We start from the raw sequence: 21,474 nt of genomic DNA on the forward strand, positions 1-21,474 counted from the left end.
CCCCAAAAATTGGGGGAAGTGCCTTGGTATATGTATGCATGTATATAAGAAATGAACAATTAAAATAAAATATTTTAAGAACAAAGACAACATTAAAACAGATCTTTCATATATAAACTATAAAAAGAGACATGTCAGCCTGTTCCACATAAAAACATTGGCAGCAAGTTTGAACTTTTAAAGTTCTACAGATTCAACTACCCGATTAGGAAGATTGTTCCACAACTTGGTCACGGCTGGAATAAAGCTTCCAGAATGCACTGCAGTATTAATCCTCATGATGGAGAAGGCATGACTATTAGAATTAACTGCATACCTAGTGTTACGAAGAGTATGGTACTGCCTGGGAAGATATGAATGTAAAAGATGGTCAGAATTAAGAAAAATCTTATGCACCATGCATAATGAAACTAACTGAACAAAGGTACCAAAATTAATATCTAGTTCAGGAATAAGAAATTTAATAAGGAGTAAGTTCCTCTCCAACAAATTAAGATGGGAATCAGCTGCTGAAGACCAGAAAGGAAAACAATACTCAAAAAAAGGTTGGATGAAAGAATTAAAACACTTATTCAGAACAGATTAACCACTTAAAATCCTAACAGACTTTCTCATTAAGCCAATTTTTTGTGCAATTGGAGGTACAGACCTAATGTGTTTCCCAAAAGTAAATTTGCTGTCGAGAATCACACCTAAAATTTTAAAAGAGTCATACACAGTTGAAGAAACATTATCAATACTGAGATCCAAATGTTGAGGAGCCACCATCCTCAACCTACTAGAAATCTTACTTTGAGTTTTGTTAGGATTCAACTTCAAGCCCCATAATTTGTACCATGCACTAAATTTTAGTTAGATCTCTATTAATTCCTTCACTACGAGGCCGCGGATACACTACTCAAGCTATATACCAGATTTGTCACCATTGGATATACTTGCTAATTTACTCACAATAACCTTCATTTCCATATTAATTTGTTTTACAGCTGATTACAGAATAAATTTGTCAAAAGTCTGCTGTATTTTCCATTGTTTTTGCCCCTAAAGAACTGAAATATTTTTTCCATTCACTGAGAGGTTATTATTGAATAATTTTCCTGAAATTTGTTTTATATAATTTTCTCTTAAATACTGGTAAAGCACTGTGATTTTGTGTAAAAAATACTTTATATTCATTGAAGTGACTATGTTATTCTATAATAATTTCACGATAAGTAGCCATTGAAAGATATAAAAATGTTATTTTTATTAATAAAATAAATTTTTGAATATACTTACCCGATAATCATGTAGCTGTCAACTCCGTTGCCCGACAGAATTCTATGGAGGGATACGCCAGCTATCACAATACTAGAAGGGGGTGTACTTACCAGCGCCACCTGTGGCCAGGTACTCAATCATTTGTTGTTTACACCTCCTCAATTATTCCTCGGTCCACTGGTTCTCTCTGGGGAGGAAAGGGAGGGTCGATTAAATCATGATTATCGGGTAAGTATATTCAAAAATTTATTTTATTAATAAAAATAACATTTTTCAATATTAAACTTACCCGATAATCATGTAGCTGATTCACACCCAGGGAGGTGGGTGAAAACCAGTGTACATGATTAAAGGATAGCTAAGTATCCCCAAATTTCATATAACAGTTATCTCAAATAACAATGAAATAATAAGTACCTGGTAAGGAAGTCGAATAGAACCGTTACTCTGCCTTTTATTTAAAGTTCGTCTTCCTTACTGAGCGCAGCGTTCCTCTTGGAGGCTGAATCAACCCAAAGGTGCCAAAGTACAAGGGGTTGCAACCCTACTAAAGGACCTCTACCAAACCTTTAACCCAGGCGCTTCTCAAGAATGAATAGACCACCCGCCAAATCCAAGGATGCGGAAGGCTTCTTAGCCTACCGTAACAACCATAAAACAACAACAAAAGTATTCAAGAGAAAGGTTAAAAAGGTTATGGGATTATGGGAATGTAGTGGCTGAGCCCTCACCTACTACTGCACTCGCTGCTACGAATGGTCCCAGGGTGTAGCAGTTCTCGTAAAGAGACTGGACATCTTTCAGATAAAATGATGCAAACACTGACTTGCTCCTCCAATAGGTTGCATCCATAATGCTCTGCAGAGAACGGTTTTTATTAAAGGCCAACGAAGTAGCTACAGCTCTTACTTCGTGGGTCCTTACCTTCAGCAATGCAAGGTCTTCCTCCTTTAAGTGAGAATGTGCTTCTCTGATCAGAAGCCTTATATAGTACGAAAGCCCATTCTTGGACATGGGTCTCGAGGGTTTCTTGATGGCACACCATAAGGCTTCTGACTGTCCTCGAATAGGTTTAGACCTCTTCAGATAATATTTGAGAGCTCTGACAGGGCAAAGAACTCTCTCTAGTTCGTTACCTACCATGTTGGAGAGGCTAGGTATTTCGAACGATCTAGGCCAAGGACGTGAAGGAAGCTCGTTCTTTGCTAGGAATCCAAGCTGAAAAGAACATGTAGCTGATTCGGTTGTGAAACCAATGTTCTTGCTGAAGGCATGAACCTCACTGACTCTCTTAGCTGTTGCAAGGCAAACGAGAAAAGCAGTCTTGAGGGTAAGATCCTTGAAGGAAGCTGACTGGAGAGGTTCGAACCTAGATGTCATAAGGAACCTTAAGACTACGTCCAGATTCCAGCCTGGAGTGGAAAGACGACGTTCTTTAGACGTCTCAAAAGACTTGAGAATGTCTTGAAGGTCCTTGTTGGAAGACAGGTCCAAACCCCTGTGGCGGAGGACTGAGGCCAACATGCTCCTATACCCTTTAATCGTAGATGTTGAAAGGGATCTCTCATTCCTAAGATGAAGAAGGAAGTCAGCTATTTGGATCACAGAGGTATTGGTAGAGGATATTGAATTGGCTCTACACCAGCTTCGGAAGACCTCCCACTTAGACTGGTAGACTCTACGAGTGGAAATTCTTCTAGCTCTGGCAATCGCACTGGCTGCCTCCTTCGAAAAGCCTCTAGCTCTAGCGAATCTTTCGACAGTCTGAAGGCAGTCAGTCGAAGAGCGTGGAGGTTTGGGTGCAACCTGTCTACGTGTGGTTGACGTAGAAGGTCCACTCTTAGAGGTAGAGTCCTGGGGAAGTCGACTAGCCATTGACGTACCTCTGTGTACCATTCTCTTGCAGGCCAAAGGGGAGCAACCAGCGTCAGCCGTGTCCCTTCGTGCGAGACGAATTTCTGCAGAACTTTGTTTATAATCTTGAACGGAGGGAATGCGTACAGGTCGAGATGGGACCAGTTCAGAAGAAAAGCATCTACATGAACCGCTGCAGGGTCTGGAACAGGGGAACAATAAAGCGGAAGTCTCTTGGTGATGGAGGTGGCAAACAGGTCTATGGTAGGTTGACCCCACAACGTCCAAAGTCTGTTGCACACACTCTTGTGGAGGGTCCATTCCGTGGGAATGACCTGATTCCTTCTGCTGAGGCGATCCGCTGAAACATTCATATCGCCCTGGATGAACCTCGTGACCAGAGTGAGGTTTAGACCTCTTGACCAAATGAGGAGGTCCCTTGCGATCTCGTAAAGGCTCCTCGAATGGGTCCCTTCTTGCTTGGAGATGTAAGCCAAGGCTGTGGTGTTGTCTGAATTGACCTCCACCACTTTGCCTAGCAGGAGGGACTTGAAGTTCAACAGGGCAAGATGGACTGCTAACAGTTCCTTGCAATTGATGTGGAGTAATCCTTGTTCCTTGTTCCACACTCCTGAGCATTCCCGTCCGTCCAAGGTCGCACCCCAGCCCGAGTCCGATGCATCCGAGAAGAGATGAAGATGGGGGGTCTGGATGGCCAATGATAGACCCTCCTTGAGAAGAAGATTGTGCTTCCACCACCGGAGAGTGGTCTTCATCTCTTGGTTGATAGGGATAGAGACTGCTTCTAGAGTCGAGCCCTTGTCCCAATGAGCTGCAAGATGGAATTGAAGAGGGCGGAGGTGGAGTCTCCCCAGCTCGACAAACAGGGCCAGAGATGAGAGGGTCCCTGTGAGACTCATCCACTGTCTCACTGAGCAATTGCTCCTCTTCAGCATGCTCATGATGCACTGTAGGGCTTGGTTTATCCTGGGGGCCGATGGAAAAGCCCGAAAATCCCGACTCTGAATCTCCATTCCCAGGTACACAATGGATTGGGAGGGAATGAGTTGAGATTTCTCTAAATTGACTAATAGACCTAGGTCTCTGATTAGATCTAAAGTCCAAGAGAGGTTCTCCAGACAACGACGACTCGTGGAGGCTCTCAACAGCCAGTCGTCTAGGTAGAGGGAGGCTCTGATGTTCGATAAGTGCAGGAATTTCGCTACATTCCTCATCAGATGAGTAAAGACCATAGGAGCTGTGCTTAGGCCAAAACACAGGGCTTGGAACTGATAGACAACCTTTCCGAAAACGAATCTCAGGAAAGGTTGGGAGTCTGGATGAATGGGAACGTGAAAGTATGCATCTTTCAAGTCCAACGAGACCATCCAGTCCTCCTGTCTGACCGCTGCTAAGACCGACTTGGTCGTCTCCATAGTGAACGTCTGCTTGGTGACATACTCGTTGAGAGAGCTGACGTCCAGCACCGGTCTCCAACCTCCTGTCTTTTTGGCCACAAGAAAGAGACGGTTGTAGAAGCCCGGGGATTGATGATCCCGGACTATAACCACTGCCTTCTTCTGCACAAGTAGCGACACCTCCTGTTGCAATGCTAGCCTCTTGTCCTCTTCTTTGTAGTTGGGAGAGAGGTTGATGGGCGATGTGGTCAGAGGCGGTTTGAGGCAGAATGGAATCCTGTAACCGTACCTCAGCCAACTGACAGACTGTGCGTCTGCACCTCTCTTCTCCCAGGCTTGCCAGAAGATCTTGAGCCTGGCACCTACTGTTGTCTGGAGAATCTGAGAGTCAGTGCTTTCCCTTTGATGTCCTGGGTCCTTTCTTAGACTTGCCCCTGTGAGAGACTGGACGGGAGCTTCCTCGGCTGGGGGCTCTACCACGAAAGGGCGGTATGAACCTAGTGGCCGGGGTATCAGCCACTGGAGAGCGATAAGTCTTGGGGACAGAAGTGGTAACCTTAGACTTACGAGCCGATGAAGCTACAAGATCGTGCGTGTCCTTCTGTATCAGGGCAGCCGACAAGTCCTTAACTAGCTCCTCGGGAAAGAGGAACTTTGAGAGTGGAGCAAAAAGGAGCTGTGACCGCTGGCACGGTGTAATGCTGGCTGAGAGGAAGGAACACAGTTGTTCTCTTTTCTTCAACACCCCTGATACAAATAACGACGCTAGCTCACCCGATCCATCCCTGATAGCCTTATCCATGCAGGACATAATCAACATGGCAGAGTCTTTGTCCGCAGAAGATGTTTTCTTGCTGAGGGCTCCCAGGCACCAGTCGAGAAAATTGAACATTTCGAACGCTCTGAACAACCCTTTCAGAAGATGATCCAGGTCTGAGAAGGTCCAACAAACCTTCGAGCGTCTCATCGCAGTCCTCCTAGGCGAGTCCACCAGACTTGAGAAGTCAGCCTGGGCAGAGGCAGGAACTCCCAAGCCTGGTGCTTCCCCTGTGGCATACCAAACGCAACCTTTCGATGCGAGCTTCGTTGGAGGGAACATGAAGGAAGTCTTGCCCAGGTGTTGTTTAGACTGAAGCCACTCCCCTAAGGTCCTTAAGGCCCTCTTGGAGGATCTAGCTAGGACAAGCTTAGTATAGCTCGACTTAGCTTGTTGCACGCCTAGCGAAAACTCAGATGGAGGAGAGCGGGGAACAGCAGAGACGAAGTGGTCAGGGTAAAGCTCCCTGAGTAGAGCCAAGACCTTTCTAAAATCAACAGACAATGGAGAAAGCTTAGACTCCTCCACGTCTGATGAGGGATCAAGATGTGCCTCCTCATCATCCGACACTTCATCAGCAGAAGGTAGCGAAGCAAAAGGACCAGAATGCTGAACCGCAGAGTCAGAACGGGTAGGAACAACAACAGAGGTTTCCTCAACTTGAGTGAGAACCTGAGGTTCAGACTGCATAGGTTGAACAACAGTCGGAGCAGAAGGCAGGTGCAAGGGTGAAGGAGGTTGACTCCTAGCAAGAGTTGCACCCAAGGATTGCACCAGCTGAGCGGAGGAGGAGTAGCCCGTTCCTGTTCCTGAGAGATGAGTGGAGCATGAGAAGGTTGAGGCTGCGCAGAACAAGGTAAAGTTCTAGCAAGCTGAGGCTCCTGAGGCGCAAGTGCATGGTGTAGATGAGCTTGCCTAGATGAGGGTTGAACTCGGTGCAGCGCTGGTGCAGCAGACAGACTCACGGAGGGGAGAGGTTGTTGTACCCCAACCGAGAGTTGCACCACTGGTGGAGCAACAAGGGGAGGAGGAGGAAGAGTGTAACTCTCCTGATCCCTAAGCAGAGATTGCCTTAAAGAAGGCTGAGGCTGAACAACACTGTGAACAGCAAACTCCGAAAGTGGTTCAATATCGTACGCCTGGCAGATGGTGCTGCGACCAGGCGGAGCAGGTGCAGGCTGGGCGAGCACAGGCGGAGCAGGTGCAGGCTGGGCGAGCACAGGTGCAGCGAGAACAGGTGGAGGGAGTGCAGGCGGAGCAGGTGCAGGCTGGGAGAGCACAGGCGGAGCAGGTGCAGTCTGGGCGAGCACAGGTGCAGCGAGAACAGGTGGAGGGAGTGCAGGAGGTGCAACACTCTCAGCCCGACATTCACGCATTAAGTCCGAAAGCTGAACTTGCATGGACTGAAGCAGGGTCCACTTGGGGTCGGCAGAAGCGATAAAAGACTGAGGTAAAGTCACAGTCGGGGTCTGTATAGGCAGAACCTTACTCCTCTTGGGCGGAGTACTGTCGATCGATGACAGAGGCGAGTCGGAGCTGAGCCAATGACTGCAACCTGGCTGAGCACTCGCTGACTGAACTCTACGTTTCAGCGGTCTCGAGACCTGAGACCAACGTTTCTTCCCTGCATAAAGATCAGCGGACGAGAAGACGGGCTCAATCGTCTGCAGGTGGGAGTGACGGTCTAAGGAAGACACGCCCGCAACCACCGAGGATAATTCTGTGCGCCTAACAAGGCCTGTCGAACCCTTAAGCCCTTCGACATTGCTTCTCCCCTGGGCATGGGAGCTTGCAAGAGGTCCCGGACTGGGAGGACGACTGGCTCGCACAGAAAAATCCTCACGCACCACACTGGCACCACTAGCACTTGGCACTGCACAGACACTAGCACTCGTCACAGCACTGGCACTATTACCACCCACTGCACTCTTGACCTTCAGTTCTTTAACCTCGGCCATCAGAGACTTATGGTCACTTACCACTGATTCTACTTTATCTCCTAAAGCCTGAATAGCACGCAAAACAGTTGACATATCAGGCGGAGGGCACACAGTAGGTTCGGGGGTAGCCACTACAGGGGTAGGAAAAGGTAGGGGATCATGAGGTGAGGAAAACATAGAAGAGTGAGAAGAACTTCTCCTAGCTCTAGTTCTCTCTAACTTGGATGAATATTTTAAAAGACGTACAAAATCCAATTCCGAAAGTCCGGCGCACTCCTCACACCGATTTTCTAATAGACAGGGCCTGTCCCTACAGTCAGAACAAGCGGTGTGAGGATCTACCGAGACCTTCGGAATACGCCTATTGCAAGACCTACATCGTCTATGGGAGGGAGCTTGCGAAACGTCAGACATCTTGTTTCAAAGAGTAAGTCAAAGGGTGATCCAAAAAACAAGCAAAAATTCATTAACCGTTAATCAGAGTTTATATAAAAGCTAACTAGCTAATATAAAAAGGATTCCAGTATGCGACAGCCGTTAATCTAAGAGAATACTTCACCAAATATCCATGAATAAACTCGAAGACCATGAGCGTATCCCAGAACGTCTAGCCGGAAGCACGACAGAGGAATAATTGAGGAGGTGTAAACAACAAATGATTGAGTACCTGGCCACAGGTGGCGCTGGTAAGTACACCCCCTTCTAGTATTGTGATAGCTGGCGTATCCCTCCATAGAATTCTGTCGGGCAACGGAGTTGACAGCTACATGATTATCGGGTAAGTTTAATATTGAAAACTCCTCGTCATGAATAATGGACTTTACGTTGTACAGAAATGTAATGAAAATATCCATTTGTTTCTTTTCACACAAGAAGTATTCTATAATGTATAAAGTATACAATAAACAAAAAACTGCTGGAAATAGAAACATTCATATGAGAGAGAGAGAGAGAGAGAGAGAGAGAGAGAGAGAGAGAGAGAGAGAGAGAGAGAGAGAGAGAGAGAGAGAGAGAGAAGAGAGAGAGAGAGAGAGAGAGAGAGAGAGAGAGAGAGAGAGAGAGAGAGAGAGAGAGAGAGAGAGAGAGAGAGAGAGAGAGAGAGAGAGAGAGAGAGAGAGAGAGAGAGAGAGAGAGAGAGAGAGAGAGAGAGAGAGAGAGAAAATATTACAAGGATTTTTGATGTCAATGACTTTTTAGTCCATCCGCAAACTCCACTTGTTACTTTAAGCACTTACAGAGATCTTATGATCTTGTCTAATTCATTCTTGAAATACTTTTGTGTTACTGTTTACTACATCTGCTGATAAGTCTATTCCAAGTATTTGCTATTTTGTATGTAAAGAAATTGCCACATTGAGTGGTGCTGTATCTTTTCCACTCAAGTTTGTATCCGTTAACTCTGGTCTGATTTGTGCTAAGTGTGAATAGATTGTTGTAACCTACATTTGCTATTCCTTTAAGAATATTGAATGCCTACATTAATTGTCCCTTTAGACGTCAAGTTTCTAGATCAAATAAGTTCAAACGCTCCATCTTTCGCCGATATCTAAATTGCTGCCTGTGTGTCAATTGTTCTTTAGTCTGTTATTCCACCTTACGTGTGACTGTCACTACGAACTGGATCACTCCTGTTTTTGGTATTTCATGGGCTTGGAGATAGAGACTGCACATGTAAGAACTTGATGAATACTGCTTAGCATGGCAATAAATGGAAATAATGACAATACGCTAACTTTTACTATTGAAAACAATGAACAACAATACCAATATGAAATATAATAAATGGAAGTAATGACAGTAGGATAACTTTTACTCTTGAAAACAATGAAAAATACCAATATGAAATATATATTACATGAAGATGATATTTTGTAGATATGATAGTTATGAAAAAGGGAATAAAATAAGAAAAAACAAATCTTATTGTGTGGCAACAACTTGCATTAATAGTAAAACGTTCTGCTTACATTATGGATGGGACTTTTGGGAGTCAGATGCAGAGAATTGAAGAACACTAAGCGTGATTTCAGCATGTATATCAACATAAAAATACACTAAAATAGACCTTACATAATCGAGAATAATGACTAGAATCACAAATATTTCTGTTGTTGGTAAGGGTGAGATGTGAGGATCCCTACATCTCTAAGCTGGGAGTGGCAGGGGGGAGAGGGAGTTGACTAATGTCTCAGGTAGGGAATGCCACCATTGGCTAGTGTGAGTGTGTTGTGATTTTACTAGGGCTACATAAAAACAGACTAAAATAGCTCTCACACCATCAGCAATAAAGACTAGAATCCCAAAGATTTTGTTGGTTGACTGAAGAAAGGAGGGGCTAATATCACGGAAAGGAGAAGATTTTTTAGTGAAATTGAGGCGATTTTTTAGTGAAATTTCCCAAGAGTGAACTGTGTGTGATATAGAATCATGCCCTATAATCTTTCGTAGGATATACATGTCATGGTTTACATAGAAAATATTCTTATTATGGAAGAAGCTTTTGACAAGCATTTAAAATCAGTGAATTGTGTGTTGAAGATGAGAAGATGACACAACTCATATCAAAATTTATCTTTAAAAATATGTAGAATATCTTGGACATATAATTAGTACAAAAGGTGAATAAATACCTACAAAATATAATGAATTTTTTACCGTCTTCCCAAACCCTCAAACTTCAAAAGGAAATGGGACACCATTTAATTAACTGATAATAGGCTAATGGTGGCAAAGGACATCTTCAAATTCCGTGAGTTAAATACATATATATACAGCTATTGAACAACTCCCACCAACTATTCATAAAGAATGTTTGTTGGCCTTTTCTATTATATTCCAAATGTAATGTAGGTGCTGTACATATTTTAGGTGTTAAAGGCTGAAACATACCTAACACATAAGCAAGATCAACATATGAAGCCAATAGCATATGCTTCAGAACCATTCTCCACAGCTGAATCCAAGTATTCAATTAGAGAAGTAATTGGATTCAATTAGCCTTTACAAGCTTTTTAGACCATTCTCAAGTTGCACTGAGTTATATGCTTGGAGTGATCACGAGCTTTAAGTGTATTTGCACTTGTTACAAATGACATTATAATTGAATGCCTAGAGCCTTCTCTGATCTTTCAGAACACAAGTTTCACACAAAATTCATCTCAGGCAAGGATAATATTGTTGCAGATGACTTGTTAAGGATGCTTTTAATCAATTTAATGAGCAAACAATGCTAATACATACAACTGAAAGTCCAGGTCTTTGCAATGAAAGTCCCTTAATTAATGAAGGACCAGACTCTATGAATAAAGTTCTCATATGAATCAGAAAAATTAGGCTTCATTAACTGTCCTTCTAAAACTGCTGTTGGGAAAATTCTTATTACCAAGCTATTGAATCACAAAATATAAGAGCCAGTCGAGACTAAATACAACTTTAACAGAAAAATTCAAATTAATCGTCCTTCTAAACCTGCTGTAGGGGAAAAATTCTTATTACCGAGCTATTGAATCACAAAACAAGGGCCACTGGAGACTAAATACAACTTTAACAGAAAAATTCAAATTGATGAAATTTTTCCATTAAATAACAATTATAGAGGATGTGTTGACTGCTTGCAAGCTATCCAACGACCACGCCAACCTGGTACCAAAGAATTTTCCTACTTTACGATAAAGAATTGTATATTTCCTATAAAAAAAAATGACTTAGGTTGTAATGAAATTGATAGCTGATTTTGCAGTATGATCTTCACATTTAGCTATAAATAGCTACAGTACAGTCCCGAATTATGTGTGATTGAATTATACGATTCCCCTTTTATGCGATCGCTATTTTTCAAAAATAAATTTTCTTTATATGCGAAGCTGTTCAAAGTCTGCTATCCAAGAACTACAAAATTTATCAAATCTATTCTTTTTAAGTATATTGGTAGCCCTAAATACGGTGATTTATAATAAACGTTACAAAACAATATTAACCTTACATCTTATTAACATAAGTTCCTAATAAATAGCCTATTTAAGGATAAAATTCCACATCAACAATGAAATCAACTGTTAACTGTGAGAGTCCAGCTGAAAAATGTAAACAGAATTGTGGTTACGTTCTCAGCAATCTTTATCTTTCTCCAACCTTTCGATAATTTTAATGGTAGTATTAATGATGGTATATTAAAGCATTATTTTTGTTTAGTACAGTATATATGAAAGCTTCATTTTTGCCCTCGGGCGTTCAAGGTTTTCACGAGTAGACTGGGTTCGTTTATCGGCAGTAAATGGCCTAAACTTTGGTAACAAGTCGGCAATATTTTGTCATATTTTAAACAGTATACATTTGATTTGCAAAGATTGGTTTTGTAGAGTACACTGCATAATTATAAAAATCTCTCTCTCTCTCTCTCTCTCTCTCTCTCTCTCTCTCTCTCTCTCTCTCTCTCTCTCTCTCTCTCTCTCTCTCTCTCTCTCTCTCTGTGTAAGAAATAAAACCTTAGTTTACGTATGGCAACCTGAGTTTAAGAATGAAATTAACATGACTATCGTTAGTTGTGGCAATCAATTCCTCGCTTTAGGAGGTACACGAAACAAAAACACAGCATTCGACAACAACTGATTCATTCTCTCTCTCTCTCTCTCTCTCTCTCTCTCTCTCTCTCTCTCTCGCTCTCTCTCTCTCTCTCTCTCTCTCTCTCTCTCTCTCTCTCTCCTCTCTCTCTCTCTCTCTCTCTCTCGTTATACGATACTTACAAATGGATGATGAAGCCAAAATAATTTTTCTTAGTGTCAATTATATACGAAAGGAAAACTTACACCGTGTATACATCCATTTCAATTATAGCTTAAAATACGGTATCCGATTTCGTCAGCAAACCACAATTTTTTAGGAAACATGATATTTTAATTATAAAATAAATTTTTGAATATACTTACCCGGTGAATATATAATAGCTGCAACTCTGCGGCTCGACAGAAAACACACTCAAAAAACTCTCGAGCGATCGCTATGAAGGTTGCGGGTGTGCCCAACAGCGCCAACTGTCGGCCAGATACCACTCTTGCATGTAAACAAACCCTTCAATTCTTCTCGTCCCGCTGCGTCTCTATTGGGGAGGAAGGGAGGGTCATTTAATTTATATATTCACCGGGTAAGTATATTCAAAAATTTATTTTATAATTAAAATATCATTTTTAAATATTCAACTTAGCCGGTGAATATATAATAGCTGATTCACACCCAAGGCGGTGGGTAGAGACCAGAGTTAATTAAGTTTACAGCGTATAAGCTAAGAGTTTTTTCATTTTGACAGTTATCAATATAACAAAACCAAAATATATAGGTACCTGGTAAGGAAGTTGACTTAGACGATTACTCTGCCTTGTAAGTCTGTCTTCCTCACGGAGCCCAGCGATCCTCTTAGGATGCTGAAAGACTCCCAGGAGCTGTAGTATCAAGGGTTGCAACCCATACAACAGGACCTCATCAAACCCCTAATCTGGGCGCTCTCAAGAAATGACTTTGACCACCCGCCAAATCAACCAAGATGCGAAAGGCTTCTTAGCCTTCCGAACAACCCATAAAACAATATTAAAAACATTTCAAGAGACAGATTAAAAGGATATTGGAATTAGGGAAGTGTAGTGGTAGAACCCTCACCCACTACTGCACTCGCTGCAACGAATGGACCCAGTGTGTAGCAGTCCTCGTAAAGAGTCTGGACATCTTTTTAGTAAAATGACGCGAACACTGACTTGCTTCTCCAAAAAGTCGCGTCCATAATACTTTGCAGAGATTTATTTTGCTTGAAGGCCACGGAGGTTGCTATATCTCTAACTTCGTGCGTCTTAACCTTAAGCAAACATCGGTCTTTCTCATTCAAGTGAGAATGAGCTTCTCGTATTAAAAAAATCTGATAAAATATGACAAAGAATTCTTTGACATAGGCAATGAAGGTTTCTTAACTGAGCACCATAATGCCTCAGATTTCCCTCGTAATGACTTAGTACGAGCTAAATCGAACTTAAGAGCTCTAACAGGACATATACTCTTTCCAGTTCGTTGCCTACGATCTCTGATAAGCAAGGAATATCAAAAGATTTAGGCCAAGGACGAGAAGGCAGTTCATTTTTGGCCAGGAAACCAAGTTGAAGTGAACAAGTGGCTTTTTTCTGTAGAAAAGCCGATGTTCTTACTGAAGGCATGAAGTTCACTGACCCTTTTAGCCGAAGCCAAGCACACTAGGAAAAGTGTCTTGAGGGTGAGATCCTTCAGGGAGGCTGAATGTAATGGTTCAAACCTGTCTGACATGAGGAACCTTAGGACCACGTCTAAGTTCCATCCAGGAGTTGCCAAACGACATTCCTTAGAGGTCTCGAAAGACTTAAGGAGATCTTGGAGATCTTTATTGTTGGAAAGATCTAAGCCTCTATGTCGAAAGACCAAAGCCAACATGCTCCTGTAGCCCTTAATCGTGGGAGCTGAAAGGGAGTGAACCTTTCTCAGATGTAAAAGAAAATCTGCGATTTGGGCTACAGAGGTACTGGACGAGGACACAAATGCTGACTTGCACCAGTCTCGAAAGACTTCCCACTTCGACTGGTATACTCTAATGGTAGAAGCTCTCCTAGCTCTTGCAATCGCACTGGCTGCCTCCTTCGAAAAGCCTCTAGCTCTTGAGAGTCTTTCGATAGTCTGAAGGAAGTCAGACAAAGAGCGGGGAGGCTTTGATGGACATTCTTTACGTGGGGCTGACGTAACAGATCTACCGTTAGAGGAAGACTTCTTGGAAAGTCTACCAGCCATTGAAGTACCTCGGTGCACCACTCTCTCGCGGGCCAGAGGGTAGCAACCAACGTCAACCTTGTCCCTTCGTGAGAGGTGAACTTCTGCAGTACCTTGTTGACTATCTTGAATGGTGGGAATGCATATAAGTCCAGAAAAGACCAATCCAGTAGAAACGCGTCTATGTAGATTGCTTCTGTATCTAGGACTGGAGAGCAATAGATTGGTAACCTTTTGGTCAACGAGGAGGCAAAGAGGTCTATGGTGGGTTGACCCCAAGTAGCCCAAAGACTCTTGCCCACGTCCTTGTGGAGGGTCCATTCCGTGGGTATCACCTGACCCCTCCGACTGAGACAGTCTGCCAAGACGTTCAAGTCCCCCTGGATGAATCTCGTCAACAGGGAGATGCCTCGAATTCTTGACCATAAGAGAAGGTCCCTTGCGATCTCGAGCAGCGTGAAGGAGTGTGTGCCTCCTTGCTTGGAGATGTACGCCAAAGTTGTGGTGTTGTCTGAGTTGCCTCTACCACTAAGTTTCGAAGAAGCTTTCTAATATCATCAAGGCCAAGTGGACTGCTAATAGCTCCTTGCCGTTGATGTGCATGCTCTTCTGACTTGAGGTCCACAGACCCGAGCATTCCCGACCGTCCAGGGTCGCACCCCAACCCAAATCCGACGCGTCTGAGGACAACACGTGGTTTGGGTTCTTGACTGCTAGGGATAGTCCCTCTCTCAGACTGATATTGCTGTCCCACCATTTCAGGCATGCCTTTACTGGTTCGGAGACTGGGAATGATACCGTCTCTAATGTCTTGTCCTAGTTCAAATGAGAGGCTAGATGGAACCGGAGAGGCAGAAGGTGTAGTCTCCCTAGTGAGACAAACTGCTCCAGGGATGAGAGAGTCCCTACGAGACTGTTCCAACTCCTGACTGAATAAACGTTTCGTTTCAGCATTAGTTGGACTTCGAGCAGGGCTTGACTGCGAATCTCCATCCCCAAATATAGAATAATCTGGGATGGGATCAGTTGGGACTTTTAGGTTGACCAAAAGTCCCAACTCCCTGGCCAGACTCAACGTCCAATGTAGATCCTGCAGACAGCGAAGACTGGACGATGCTCTGAGAAGCCAGTCGTCCAAGTACAGGGAGGCTCGGATCCCCGATAGATGGAGGGATTTTGCCACATTCCTCATGAGCCTCGTAAACACGAGAGGCGCAGGACTGAGGCCAAAGCACAGGGCTCGAAACTGGTACCCCCACATTCCTGTAAACAAACCTCAGAAACGGTTGGGAATCCGGGTGTATAGGAATGTGGAAGTATGCCTCCTGAAGGTCGAGAGAGACCATCCAGTCGCCTTCCATAAATGCTGTCAAGACAGCCTGGAAGATTTCATCGTGAAGTTTGTCTTGACAATGAACACATTGAGCGCACTTGCCTCTTACGTACTCCTGCAGTGAACATGGCTGCCAAATCATTGGAGCCATCCCTGAGGGACTTGTTCCTGCAGAGACCGTGGCTGTCAGATCATTGGAGCCATCCCTGAAAGCCTTGTTTATGCATGACATAATTGTACAGCAAAACTTCAAAGGCTCGAAAATAGCTGTGAAGTCGACCTGTAAAATCTTGGAGCGTCTCATGGCCAGGCGCCAGGGAGAGTCTATGAGGTTTGAGAAGTCTATCTGGGCAGAGGCAGGAACTCCCAAGCCGAGAACTTCTCTCGTGTCATATCAGACTCTCGCTCTATAAGCCAGTTTAAAAGAAGGGAAAGCAAAGGTTGTCTCCCCCAAACTCCTCCTGGTGATAAACCAGTCGCCTAGCAAACGTAAAGCTCTCTTAGAAGAGCGAGAGAGCACTAGCTTATAAAACAACGGCTTCGAAGAAGCTAGGCCTAGTGTAAGCTCTGACGTTTAGGCGAACGAGGAGCAGCAGTTACAAAAAGATCCGGACAAAGATCCTTAAAAATCAGCATGATTTATTTAAAGTCCATAGAGGGATAAGCAGCTTTAGGCTCCTCTCCGTCTGACAGAGTCCTCAAGGGAATATCAGTAGGAGGGGGAACAGAAACTTCCTCATCTGAAGGAACCTTGTCCGACAATAGCCGAGTCTCAAGCAAGGGAGAGACCTACCGTGGTGGCAATGCTTTACAAGCAGAGTCCACACGCACTGGTGCATTAGTAGCGGACCAGGACGCAACGTCATGTAACTGCTTGACAGTCTGTGAACTGTCAACAACAACAGGTGCGTGAGGACGCACAGCGTCCACTCGAGACTGCTTTGACCGCCTAGACTGAGCAGTCAAAACAACTCTAGAATGCGGAGGTTGACGCTCAGCGTCAAAACAAGTCAACTCCGATTGTTGGCGAACGTCCTGAACGTCAACAGGAGCATCAGCAAGTGGCCTAACGTCCAAATGTGGCTGAAAATCCACACGAGACCGCATCGAGTGTGGTTCTAAACAACCTGACTGACGTGACTTGGCTACGCCAACGTCAACAGGACGCACAAAGGAACGTTAGGGTGGCTGAAGGCCAGGATCTCGATGAGATAAACGGCTAGGCTCAACAGACTTATCGGCAGAATAGTCTTCCATAAGGGAGGCAAGCTTATTCTGCATGTCTTGCCGTACAACCCATTTAGGATCAACGGGAATGGTTGCGGTAAGAGACGAGGGTAACGTCTGTGACCGCAAAACCTTGCCTACAAAAAGACTCTCGGAGTCTGTGTTACGCTTTTGTTAGGCGGCGAGCAGTCTTTCGATGACTGCATAGGGTCAGAGCTGTCCTAATAGTTAAAACCAGGACGCTGGACCTGTCCTGAAAGGACTGACTTTCGCTTAAAGGGCCTCGAAACCTTGTTCCACGGTTTCTTATGCGAAAAGCCTTCGGATGACGAGGAGAAAATCATCTCTCTCGCCTTATGGTAGGGGTGATCTTGGTAAGATACACCTGATACCATAGAGGGAACGTCTGTTCGCTGATCAAGGCCTCTCGAACCCATAAGTCGTACGACATTACTTCTCCCCTGGGCTTGGGAGCTTGCAAGAGGTCCCGGACTAGGCGAACGACAGGCACGAACAGACGAACCCTCGGTCGCAACACTGATAACACTTTGCGCAATATCACTTTATCACTACGATTTTCTGTTTTGCACTTATTTCACTGAAATCGAATTTTTTAACAATTCACATTAGGTATGAATAAAACTGATTTCTACCTGAAACACGCAATTCTACCCTCATCAAAAGGTTGTAATTGCGAAATCAGTCGTATAATGTAAGCACATTAATACCAGCAAAAAACAGTAAACATATTTTAAGATAAAAAAACTCAGTGGCTGGGGAAGAGACTAAACACTAGTTCATTCAAAACTACGTTTTCAATCTCTCACCGTACAGTGCCTTGGGACGAGAATAAAAACTAAAAACGTTTTATCCTTTCTCCCCGTACAGAGACTAGGGACGAGAGTAACTCGAGAACAACGTTACTCGCTTGGGACGAGATAAAGATCGGAACGTTCTCTCTCCTCTCTCTCTCTCCGTCTCTTATCTCTCTCTCTCTCTCTCTCTCGATTTCGCACCGAAGAGAAAAGCCCACTTACCTTTCGTCAATAAACAGGTTATTTGACCAAAGGAAAAAACTGAAAGGTTTTTCAATTAAAAGTTCCTTTAAAATAGTCTTTAAAACATTTAAGCTTTGAAAGAAAAAAGAACAAAACGTCAGAATCGATTTACTCTTTCTGCAAAGTGAAACCGTGATACTCTCTCTCTCTATCGTAACGATAGAGCGCAAACTGCGTAGCATAAATAAACTAAACGTTAGTTCATCTTTGAAACAGTACGAAGACTATTCAAAGAAAAAACTATCATAAAATATTTACTAAAGATATTTCATTTAATAAGTTTTAAATCATTAGCTCTGTAAAAGTTATTTACGATTGAAAAGGGCTCAACGTTGTTAAACTTCGGTTTCCAAGTTAGGACCGCCTACTCTCAGGAAAGGTCGCATATAAACAAATCATTAAAATTTATTTTGATGTTTATTATAAATGGAAAGCTAATCGAAGAGGCCTAATAAAGGCGGTTGAGATATAAAATATATAGAGGAAAATCTATAATTAATTTATAACGTGATAAGATAATTGCTAAAAGCCTAAAACACACTTCCGCCTAAGGGAAGGGTCGGCCATTTAAAAGTCAAAGAAAGTCCAAACTCTCTCTCTTGTCATCAAAAATTAAATCTATCCAAAAACGAGTTCAAGATTTAAGATGAAGATAAAACACCTGCACTGCGAAAGCTCAAACCAAATGAAGTACTTCACCAAATATGTTGAGAAAACTCCAGGTTCTACAGCGAGTATTGATACGTCTTGTCGTCAACGTCGACAGAGAAGAATTAAAGGGTTTGTTTACATGCAAGAGTGATATCTGGCCGACAGTTGGCGCTGGTGGGCACACCCGCAACCTTCATAGCGATCGCTCGCGAGTTTATTGAGTGTGTTTTCTGTCGAGCCGCAGAGTTGCAGCTATTATATATTCACCGGCTAAGTTGAATATTTAAAAATCATTTTATTCTAGAACATTGCTACTCTTTAAATAGTTAATTGCGCTTTAAGAAAACATGTGCATTTGTTTTTAAATTTTGGGTGTTTTAAAAATCGAGTATTGCTGACTTCTTTTTGTTTTACTTCTGGCTGTGATCAGATCAGCTGATGTCTAGCTGCCGCTCTCAATAATATGCGCGTACGAATACAGTAACAAAGTATTGTTTATACCATTTCTTAACTTATTCAAAACATCTATACAGTTAGTTAATATTACATAAGCACCAATGTATTTTAACCTATCATATGTTTTGTTTAGTGTTTATAAAACACACACACACACACACACACACACTCACTCTCTCTCTCTCTCTCTCTCTCTCTCTCTCTCTCTCTCTCTCTCTCTCTCTCTCTCTCTCTCTCTCTCTCTCTCTCTCCCCCTCCCCCTCCCCCTCCCCTCCCCCTCCCCCTCCCCATCCCCCTCCCCCTCCCCCTCCCCCTCCCCCTCCCCCTCCCCCTCCCCCTCCCCCCTCCCCCCCCCCCCCCCCTCCCCCCCCCTCTCCCTCTCCCTCTCCCTCTCCCTCTCCCTCTCCCTCTCCCTCTCCCTCTCCCTCTCCCTCTCTCTCTCTCTCTCTCTCTCTCTGCTACCTTTTGCTACCTCTCATTTTTTACCACTATCTCTCTCTAACAAATGAAATCTTTGTGGCTTCACAAAGTATTAATTATATTAAAAATCAATCATGATTCAATTTTCCTTACTTTCTCCAAACTCGCACCATCTCTGTCACGTTGAACGTTATAGCGGTAACTTAACTGTTCGATGGCTTTAAAACACGGCCTAGTGGCTAGTACTTTCTTCTTCTTTTACTTTTTTCTGATGGTTCCATAATTGAGGTTGGTACAAGTTGACTTATAACTAAAGTTAGGAAAAGTATTTTGGATATGAAATGGACAATTATCTTTCGTAACAGTTTAGAATTATCATAAATTATCATTCTGTCATTAATGGCAGTTTGTTATTGTTGATTAAACGCCCCCCCCCCAAAAAAAAAAAAAGTTTCCCTGCTTTGCTACGTATGTAGGAATTTATATAGATACAGTAAATAATAACTGTAATAACATATTTACTATAAGCTTTTAATATCATTATTTATCACTGATCATGCGTGTTTAATGCCTTCGTTTGTTTATTATAATCGAAGTAAACAATTGGAAGGTTTCCGTTTCAGGCGGCGTCAATGAAGAAAACATTATATAAATGGCATTCATTTCATTTATTTAGAAGTTCTAAGAAATTAAGTAGAACTTTGGTAATAACAAAATCAACATGTATTCAATACTTGGTAAGATTGCTGTCGATGCAAAAACTAACCTATACACAGATGTGTAAATGCGTCTGTTTCTTCGTTATGATCAGAGATAAATTTAAATAAAACATTAGTTGTCGTTTTTTATTGTGCTTTTTGGCGTGTTTAGGTAACGCATGATATAAAATCGCCTTTATTTTGATAATTCTGGATTTTCAATGATACAACAAAAACTAGTCTATAGTGATGGTTTTGCTATTCAACAGTTGTCTTATACAATAAATATGACAAACATTAAAATTTGTCTGTATTTTGGGTTGTGTTATAACGGGAAATATAAAGTGTTTACACCCATCCTGGTTGTAATTTTAACCTTTTTTCAAGTTATTAGAACTTTAAAGTATATTAAATGTTTGATTTATTTACAAGAACAATTTGATATCATAAAAAAATACAGTATAGTACATAGAAAGTATTGGAAATGGGTAGTAAACACATTTGAATAGGCAAGTTGCTGGTTGCCATGGCCCCAATAGAATTATTTCTCAGTTGTGTGTTTCGAAATATGCAATTTTCCATTTATACGAGGTCATTGATCGACCAAATCCTCGCATAATTCGGGACCCTACTATACTTAAATATGTCTACTATATCCAATACAATAATTTAGATATAACTAAGAATATACCATACACCCCACAGAGTTCTATTCTAAATATGCTCAAGAACAATAAATTTAGTCAACTGTAAAATTAACTTACTTTCTTCTCCTGTAATGAACTGTTGATATGTATCTTTTGATTTCTCTCCATCAAAGAAATGGTGATTGAACATATTATAACGAACAAACTGGGATGGTGAGAAGAATGCACACTGTTGAAGCAGTAAATAAAAACAGAAAATAAAAATAAAATAAAAATTTAATAAAAAATGCAAATAAAAAATTTCATATTGTACTAGCACAGATTTTACGAGTACCTTGCTAAAAAAGATATCTCAATATATTTCTCTGTACTTCAGCATCTATTTAGAGCAAATTTCACTCAAAATTATTAATAATTCATAAGATATTTTAACATAATTTATGACTTCAATATATTCTTTAAGCTTTAAACAAATCTATCCTTACATATCTGCTATCAATATCCATCAGGAGACTGGACATATTCTTCTCTGGAGAAACACTGATTGCTTCAAATAATCTTGGAGTCCCGAGACACAAAACTTTTTTTGCACTCAACTGATTCAGCATTCCCATGATAATTTCCACACTGCTTGTTGAAAACATGTACTGAGCTTCAAATTTTGAACTTTCTTTTGGAGGTAAAAACTGAAAAAAAAAGCATATAATAATAGAATGGAATATTGTTAATCCATAAGTACTACTGTATTCGTCAACTTCAAAAAGAGAAATGGGATGAAAAAGGATTCACTAAAATCATTTTAATATCTCCAGGCATAAAATGCACACCATTATTTTTACCAAAGCTTTTAGCAAACATTCTCTCATCTAAAATAATTACAAAGACAAGTTGTTAAAGGTCATACTACCCAATTGGCTTCAT

At 42.2% G+C, this 21,474-nt stretch overlaps 1 protein-coding gene across 1 annotated transcript in view; it reads right to left on the bottom strand.

The window, feature by feature from the left end:
- The window catches only part of LOC137627529 (rRNA N6-adenosine-methyltransferase ZCCHC4), a 136,074-nt gene that overhangs the window by 34,637 nt on the left and 79,963 nt on the right, over positions 1 to 21,474 (bottom strand). Inside the window, exons 4-5 of the mRNA XM_068358622.1 lie at positions 21,039 to 21,239; positions 20,671 to 20,782 (exon numbers count right to left, since the gene is read on the bottom strand). Coding sequence (XP_068214723.1) covers positions 20,671 to 20,782; positions 21,039 to 21,239 — 313 coding nt within the window. The remainder of the gene's footprint in view (positions 1 to 20,670; positions 20,783 to 21,038; positions 21,240 to 21,474) is intronic.

Source organism: Palaemon carinicauda, chromosome 2, assembly GCF_036898095.1.
Source record: "Palaemon carinicauda isolate YSFRI2023 chromosome 2, ASM3689809v2, whole genome shotgun sequence".
NCBI classification, from domain to species: domain Eukaryota; kingdom Metazoa; phylum Arthropoda; class Malacostraca; order Decapoda; family Palaemonidae; genus Palaemon; species Palaemon carinicauda.